This window comes from Numida meleagris, chromosome 25, assembly GCF_002078875.1.
Source record: "Numida meleagris isolate 19003 breed g44 Domestic line chromosome 25, NumMel1.0, whole genome shotgun sequence".
NCBI classification, from domain to species: domain Eukaryota; kingdom Metazoa; phylum Chordata; class Aves; order Galliformes; family Numididae; genus Numida; species Numida meleagris.
Genome location: NC_034433.1, coordinates 5,207,864 through 5,216,111, shown reverse-complemented (window position 1 = coordinate 5,216,111; position 8,248 = coordinate 5,207,864). Strand labels below are relative to the sequence as shown.

At 52.0% G+C, this 8,248-nt stretch overlaps 3 protein-coding genes across 6 annotated transcripts in view; 2 read left to right on the top strand and 1 right to left on the bottom strand.

Annotated features, from left to right (window-relative positions):
• BYSL (bystin like) overlaps positions 1-408 on the bottom strand; it is a 2,693-nt gene extending 2,285 nt beyond the window's left edge. The window contains exon 1 of the mRNA XM_021377301.1: positions 1-408. This exon is cut by the window's left edge and continues 12 nt beyond it. Coding sequence (XP_021232976.1) covers positions 1-373 — 373 coding nt within the window. The 5' untranslated portion in view covers positions 374-408.
• MED20 (mediator complex subunit 20) lies at positions 406-4,944 on the top strand. Of its 2 annotated transcripts, none has more exons than XR_002432825.1 (4): positions 406-501; positions 595-746; positions 2,323-4,035; positions 4,329-4,467. XR_002432825.1 is itself a non-coding variant. In XM_021377296.1 (4 exons), exons 1-4 carry the CDS (start codon positions 488-490, stop codon positions 4,542-4,544), a joined length of 636 nt encoding a protein of 211 aa, XP_021232971.1. In that variant the 5' UTR covers positions 406-487; the 3' UTR covers positions 4,545-4,944. The 2 variants fall into 2 exon arrangements, 1 of the variants encoding a protein (XP_021232971.1); XM_021377296.1 differs by having other exon boundaries at positions 2,323-2,576; positions 4,329-4,944.
• Positions 7,771-8,248, top strand: part of USP49 (ubiquitin specific peptidase 49) — a 33,139-nt gene continuing 32,661 nt past the window's right edge. For 2 of the 3 annotated variants that reach the window (XM_021377266.1, XM_021377270.1), the window contains exon 1: positions 8,062-8,166. The gene's annotated coding sequence lies outside the window, so the exon portion shown is untranslated. Of the gene's footprint in view, positions 7,984-8,061; positions 8,167-8,248 lie in introns of those variants that run through there. The other variant, XM_021377269.1, reaches the window with a different exon arrangement.

Sequence of the window (8,248 nt, the reverse complement as noted above, 5' to 3'; positions counted from 1 at the left end):
CCTCCAGGGCCTTCTCGTCCTCGGGGTCCACCTCCACGTCCCCACCGCCGCACCGCCCATCCCACTCCGCCGCCCGCTGCAGGGACGGCCACTCCTCGTCCTCCTCGTCCTCCTCCGAGTCGGGGCCGCCCGGGGCCACGCAGCGCTTTGGGGGTCGGGCGGGCGCGCCGGGGCCGTGCTCGGCCTCCAGCTCCTCCTGCTGCCTCCGCGCCTCCCGCAGGATGCGCCGGGCCAACCGCGGCCCCACGAAGCCGCCGTCCCGTTCCTCCGCATCGCCCTCCGCCTCCCGGCCCCGGCGGTGCCGCACGCGCGGGGCAGCGGCCCTCAGGATCTGCTCGTGCAACGGCTCCGCTCCGCGAGCCGCCTTCGGCATGGCGCCCCTCAGCCACGCGCTGCGCTGCGCATGCGCCCGCCCGCCCCTTCTGCCGCCGCTTCCGGTGCCGGGCGGGGCGCGAGGGGGCGGACGGACGGACGGACGGACGGAGCGATGGGGGTCACCTGGTGAGGGCCGTGGGGGACGGAGCGGGGCCGTGGGGGTGGGGGAGGCTCCACGCGTGTCCTCGCGGCTGTCTAGAGCTGTTTCCCGCCCCGCAGTGTGACGCAGGTGCCCGTGCTGGAGGGGAAGAGCGTGCAGCAGACGGTGGAGCTGCTGAGCAAGAAGCTGGAGCTGCTGGGCGCCGAGAAGCACGGGGCGTTCGGCGTGGACTGCGAGACGTACCACACGGCCGCCGCCATCAGCAGCCAAGGTGGGGGCCGGGGGAAGCGGGGAGCGGGGCTTTTGCCCGCAGTCGGGACTGCTCCGTTCGTTCTACCGAGCCCGGTGCACGCTGCCCTTTCTGCGGGCGGTGCCGTCCCCTCCCGTCCTCGAGGGCTCCTGAGGAGGAACAGCCGCACACATCGGGGCTGAGCTGCTGGAAAGGAGCTCTGCGGGGAGGGAGCTGGGGGTCCCGGTGGCCAGCAGGGTGACCATGAGCCATCAGAGTGCCCTGGTGGTACCCTGGGGCGCACGGCACAGAGCGTGGCCAGCTGGGCAAGGGAATGCTCCTCCCCTCTGCTCTGCCCTAGGGAGGGCACAGCTGTAGCACTGCGCCCAATGCTGGGCTCCCCAGCTTCAGGCAGACAGGGAACTGCTGGAGAGAGGCTGCAGAGATGGTGGGGGCCTGGAGCATCTCCTGATGGAAAAAAAACTCGAAGTCCTGGGGCTGTTTAGCCTGGAGAAGGGAAGGCTTAGAGGGGGCGGGGAGAGTCATATCAATCCGTACAAATATTTGAAGGGTGGGTGTCAAGATAATGGGGCCAGGCTCTGTTTGGTGGTGCCTAGTGCCAGGACAGGGGCACTGGGCACAAACTGGAACTCAGGAAGTTCTATCTGAATATGAGAAATAACTTCTGCACTGTGGCCCAACTGGAACTTGGCAAGGGGTGTAAAGAAGAATAAGAAAGTCTCCTACAGGAACCTCAACCAGAAAAGGAAAGTCCATGAGGGCATACCCCCCCATACCCATAAGCAACACGGGCAAGCTGGTAACAACGGACAAAAAGAAGGCTGAGTGGTTCAGTAACTTTTTGCCTCAATCTTCACTGGCAAGTGCTCTTTGCACAGCCCTTGAGCGGACGGATCAGAAGATGCGAACTGGGGCAGTAGTGCCCCTCCTGCTGGAAGCAAAGATCAAGTTTGTGACCGCCTGAGGATCCTGAATGTCCCTGAGTCCATGGGTGTGATGAGATGCATCCTGGAGTCCTGAGGAAATTGTCTGACATAGTCACCAAGCCACTCAATGATGTTTGAAAAGTCGTGGTGACTACCAACCCTGTCAGCCTCGCCTCAGTGCCAGTGGAGATTGTGGAGCTTATCCTTCTGGAAGCTATGCCCATAAAAGAGAGGGAGGTGATATGGGATAACCAGCATGGCTTCCCCTGTGTCAGGTCCTGTCTGACCAACCTTGTCACTTTTTATGATGGCATAACTGCATCAGTGGACAAGGGAAGAGTCACTGATGTCATCTGCTGGGACTTCAGTAAGGCCTTTGACATCATCCCCCACAATGTCCTTCTCTCCAAATTGCGAAGATATGTATTTGATGGGTGGACCATTTGATGGATGAGGAACTGGTTGCAAGATTTTTTTCTCTTTAAATGTTAAGAAATAAATGTTATCTATACACTGAACTGCTGGATAGCAGAGTGTGTGTGAATGGTACAGGGACATCAGGATTAAGGCAGCAAGGAGGACAAAGGAAAAACAGATGCTTCCTTCTTTAAGGCACATACAAATGCAGAGCTGCTGGTGTCACAGCCCAAATGCTGTTGCTCTTATTTCAGGGCAGACGGGCAAGCTGATGTATGTGATGCACAACTCCGAGTATCCCCTCAGCTGTTTTGCTCTCTTTGAAAATGGTCCCTGCCTCATAGCAGATGCCAACTTTGATACGCTTATGGTGAAGCTGAAAGGCTTCTTCCAGAACGCCAAGGCAAACAAGATAGAGAGCCGGGGCACACGCTACCAGTACTGCGACTTCTTGGTGAAGGTGGGCACCGTTACAATGGGGCCCAGCGCCCGTGGGATATCTGTGGAGGTAAGAATCATCTTTAAAGGGTATGAAATACAGCTGTGGTTAGGGAAATCTCATGCCAGAGGCTTGGCTAGAAATCTTGAGTCCCCATCCCTTCTGTGTATCAATTGTGTTACTAGGTGCTAGCAGTTTGTACTAGATGCATTCATGTGTGCGGCAGGCAGAGCATTTATCTCCTTTTCACAGCAAGGTTTAATTCAGGCAGGTACTCTAGGGCTCACCTGTGCCTACAGAAAAGCCTGCTGTAAAAGTGTCAATAGACAAAACCCTGAAGGGATGCCATCCAACCAAAAAGCTGCTTAAAGTCCTGACGCACAACACTGGAAGTGCAGTTCAGGTTAATCAACGTACTGAGGTGGGTAGAACAGTATTAAATTACCAGCTGAAGTGATTTGGGTTTTACTTTCCCAGTCTTGTGCAGACCGTGGCTGGGCTGAGCAGTGCCAAGCGGAGCAGTGCCCTCCTTCTGCAGGTTTGGCTCTAAAGCTGCTCTCTCCTCGTCAGAGAGCTTTGTGCTGCAGATGTCAGTGCTGCCCCAGGTGTGCTGACCTGGATTGCTGCACCATGGGGTGCTGTGTGGGCTCAAAGCATCTCATCAGACAGCTTTCGCTCTCTGCTCAGTGCAGTGACTGTTGATGAGGCTCTTGAGCATCAGTCATAACGTAGCAACTGCTGTTGGGTGTCTCGCAGGGCGGAAGCTGGACTGCAGCAAACCTTGAACGCTCTAGAGGGAGATATATCTGTGCATGTGACCCTTCATGACAGGACCTAGGATGTCAAGTGGTGAGGTGGTTGGCTGGATGCAAGTGTGAGTGCAAGGCTTTCAAGCTACAGACAAGCCTCAGCAGCTCAGAAACATCTTGGATTAACATGAGGAGCTGGGCTGTGCTAGTACAGGAAGGGCAAAGCAGAGCAGGTGAGGCTCCAGACATGTAGGTGTATTGGTGCCTAGCAGTCTTTAAGGTAGCTGAGAATGAGATGCTGAAAGATCTTTCAAAATCTGAACTTATGTCCTCCTAAACACACAAATCCTATTAACTAGTCTTTAATTAATAATGACACAGCATCTACCCGGGCACATGTTCCTAGCCAGCAGGGATGGGATTGAGAAATGGCTTGGTTTGGCTTCATAGGAATAAACACAGTAGTAGTGTAGTGTTGTAAGGAATGCTGTTGACCCAGGCTTAAAAAGAAGCTTGTTTTACCCTTAGCTTGGGTTCAGGACCAGATTTACCTGGCAGTCTGGTTGTTTCTGCTTCGGTTTAGCAGTTTCTTTTCAGGGTTTCCATTAGGACATAACCCGTGATCTGGAACTGCAAGTCCTTAAATCCTGAGGCTTTTTTCAGTACACACCTGAAGGATATCACAGCCACACAAGCTGTTAACATAGCAACTTGTGGGAATGAAGTTTATCACTGGATTTCCACTGCTGGGGATTTAATATGACCAACAAGGCTGCGGGGTAAATTTACCATTCTTTTTCTTCCCTTTTGAAGAGATGGCTTGCATATTCCCTACATGTCCTGTTCATATATGTTTGTCCATCCTTCTGCTGTTACATGCTCAATGTTCTCAAAGAGAAAAGCATTGTTATCCCTCTGCAGCCACAGCACAGAGGAGCTGGTCTCTGGCTTCAAACCTTTGATGCATATCTCATATTTAAAACACACAGCGAGGCAGAGAGAGGAACGTGTGTTGCCTCCTGCGTGGTTATCACCCTGCGGTGAGCTTCAGCGCTGTGGTTTTTGTCACCAGGTGGAGTACTGCCCCTGTGTGATAGCCAACGACTGCTGGAACCTGCTGATGGAGTTCATGCAGAGCTTCATGGGGAGCCACACTCCCGGCATCCCGTCTGTGTTTGGCACCAAGCATGACAGCATCTACAGCCCCGCGGACACAATGGTTCAGTACATGGAGCTGTTCAACAAGATCCGCAAGCAGCAGCAGGTGCCTGTAGCAGGAATCAGATGAAAGGACTCCCGGAGCAGAGCGGCTGCATCCTCCTCTATGTCGATCGAGAGTCCCTCCAAAAGGCACTGGAGTCAGCCCAAGATTTCTTTTCCTTCCAAATCTCTTTGCCTCATTTGAAAGCATTTTTGAATGCCATGAGTATTTCTTCTTGTCCGAGTGTCTGTGCTCAGGTCTGTGGCTCTGACGGCTCTCAGTGCAGTGCTTTGTGCAGGGGGTTACCATTTGTTGGCAGAAGAATCCCAGCCAAATACATGCAAGGGCAGAGTCTCATTGAATGCAAAAACAGCTAGGAGAAAGGATTTCTTTTTTATATAGTTATATATTTGTGTGAAAATGTCTTGTTATTTTTCATCAAAATAAAAAGGTATTTTTGTGAGAAGACGGAGTCTGTGCACGACGAGCATTGTTCTGCTTTGTATTGTTTATTTACAGCTTTTGAAATGTTCTGTTGCACGGAGACGATTCTTTAGCAGAGTTTTATCTTTGATTTGGTTCAAGAGCTTTATACCCCTGTAGCAAACTAATTTCCCTGTGGCAAAATCTACAGGAATTCTTGCATTCCTGTTATGGGTATGTTCTTAGCTTGCCTTCATCTTTTATATCAGATGGGAATATTAAAATATTCTACTTCCCATTTGAAGCCCAGTGCTAAGTAAATAAGTGTGGCAGGAGCCCTCTCATGCACTGGAAGAGAATACCAGCTGCTTTATCTTGTTGTTTGAAAGGTCTGTAATAAATGTTCCATCTTTGCACACCATCCCTCTCCAGAGAAATCCTGGTGACATCAGCAGATTTACTGGAGTAAGAATGATTTGGGGAATGAGAGCCAAAAATTTATGATGAGGCTTAACTGTACAATATCGCTTGAATATTTTTCAGCGATAATTTATTTTTATGGCAGGAGAAGCAGGGAAATCAGATCCCTTTTGAGCTATCTGTCCCCTTGGTTTTACATATTCAGCATCTGCCTGGCTTGCAGCTGTAATTTTTTTCTCTCTCCCCCCTGCTTCACCTCTACCCGGTCTCGGAAGCAGAACACCCTAATTCAGCCACCACCCTCTGCTGAGCTTCCACCAACCTCTGTGCTGAGCTTCCTTTGCGGTTCCTGGGAAGGCTCTGCTTAGCAGGGTTCCAGCTCTGCAGCCAGTGTCCTGGACAAAAAGAAAGAGTGTAGGGAAGGTGTAAGGATTGTTTTATGACAGGGGTTTGCAAAGGGAACAGTGGGTTCCTGGTGAAGAAGCAGTGTGTGTCTTGCTCTCAAAAAACATTTTTGGTTACTTGCCAATACATGGGTCTTGAAGATTCTGAAGAGAAAGGAAAACAGAGATATTTTTGCCCCAAATAGATTTTTTTCCATCTGAAACAGTAGGCAGTGAAGAAGCTGCTTTTTACTTGATTTGCTGACGGGTGGAGAACTATTTAGCAATGGCTTCTTTTTTATTATCATTTATACCTGTAAACCTAATTAACTCCTAGAGGGTCTAGAGCTTTCAGTGTAGGCATCTAATAAATTTAATGAGCGCCGGGTCTAGAAAGAGCTGGTTGATAAGCCATAATAAATAGCATAATGCACTGTAAGTGCATGAGGAATTCCAACATGCTGAATGTCCTGCAGCTCCTAGCTCAAGTACATGACTTGTGCAGTGACTTCAGCAGGACTGTTAGTTTTCAAGTGATGGTTAGAGAATCCGACCTGCGATCAGCTAAGTGTGGCTGTGAAAACAAACTCTGGTATTTGTATGGATAGTTATTTCAGTCTGGTTTCACTTTTTAAACAAGAGGCTGAAAGCAATATTTTTTAAGGTTAGAAAATATATATTCCTTTTAATGACCAGATTAGACATGCTGAACATTGCTAATGCTTTACTAATTCCTGAAATATGGTCTTAAAAATATAAAACGTGTGCTGGAATCTCTGGGGACTTCTGTGCTCTTATTAATATGTTGTACTGTTCCCAAAGTAATAAAACGGGACCCCTTGAGCTACATTCTGCCTTCAATTACACCATTACAGCCATTGACGTCAGCAGGTTTCCACGTGTGTGAGGCTGGATAAGATTTAGCCCTTTGTGTCTTAGCAAAAACATCTACTGCTGTAACTGCATTCTATGAACAACAGGATCAGCTGTCCCAAATGAGGGGCTGCTTTTACTCTGGGGCTTTTTACATTCTTGATGGACAAAATAATGTTTTAATTTTTTTTCCCAATCTTCATCAGCTGTAGTAATCCTCCTCATTCTGCTCCCCTACCCCCCAACATCAATGCGGCAGGTTAACACGGCTCTGAACATGCCAGTCTGTATCTTAACAAGTCTTTGGGGGGCTTTCAATTGTGTTACGTTAATGGCTTGAGCCAGTGTAATTGAAAACCACCCTAATTTTGCCTGTCAAGGCACGATCTGGAAGGTTGTTTTCCCGCTGCTCACCAGTGTTTGCTTAGTGAATGTGAAACCTGGAGGGAGAGGCTGCCAATCTGCCATCCTGTAGCATCGTGGATCCTTTTTTATTCCTGCTTCTGCACCCCTCAAAACCACTGGCAGTGTTGTTGCTTTTGGTGAACGGAAGCCTGACCTGGAGGGGATCAGTGGTGTGGGCCCGTCACTGCTGCTTTGCCAGGAGGGAGGAAGCTAAGTGACGTTACCAGGGCCACCGGCACGTCCGTGAGCCCAGTGCTGCACCGCAGATGCTGTGCACTTCTGCTTTGTTTCATGCGGTGGTGTTTTTTATGAGGAAGTACTTCCATAGCAGCTGCACCTCGCTCAGCTTTACAAAGGGAGCGAGGCCATCAAGGCCTCGTTAATCATCCATTTTAATTCTTTGCAGGCACTGCAGAACGAGGGCTCGTTCCGGTGCAGAGCCGCTGTTACAAGTGCGTCGTAGTGGGGTTCTGTGAAGGCACGGATCAAAGCAGCCAGAAGGGGAAGGTGTAGCAACAGCGTGACAGAGCCCTAGGGAAGTGGGACCGCGGGGGGTGGGTGTCACCCTGCTGGGTGACCTCTGGTGCGGGCGGCAGGGCTCGGCCCTGGGCTCTCCATCACCTCGGCGTCCCACCACCTCCCGTGGGGTCTCTCCCACCCCCATCGCCTCAGGGCCCTGTCAACCCCGCGCTGCCCCTTTAAGAGTCCCTTTGTCTCCGCAACATCCTTATTTACCCTCCTGCTTCTCAACCAAACATCAGCCCGGGATTCACAAAGCCCGGTACGTCACCGCCCGGGGCCGGGCCCAGCCGCTCCCCGCCCCTCAGCGCTGTCGTCCCTCTACTCAACCGTGAGCCATTCAGGCGCTCCCCCTAGCGGCTGCGCAAAGCTCGTAAGCTCCGCCAGAGCTTCCTCTACCGCAGCGCTAGCTACACGAACAGCGTCCACTTGCGCGCCTGCCGCGCCGTTAGCGCCAGGGACGGCGCCGCGCTCCGCTACCCCCGCGCCATTACGGAATTGGCGTAAGCGGCGTCGGTGAATGGGCAGAGAAGCGAGGGGCGGGGCGAGCCCGCTGTGTGGCGCGCTCTCCAGCCAATAGCGAGGCGGGGCGGGGTGCGGCGGGCGGCCAATGGGCGGGGAGAGGGCGTGGCCGGCGGCGTTGGGGTGTCTCAAGCTGGTGACAGCTCGCGCGTGCGATGATGGCGGTAAATAAAGGGAGTGGGGGGGCTGACCTGCCTCCCACATGGGGCGTGTGGGAGGGGTCCTCCTACTTCCACCACCTGGGGA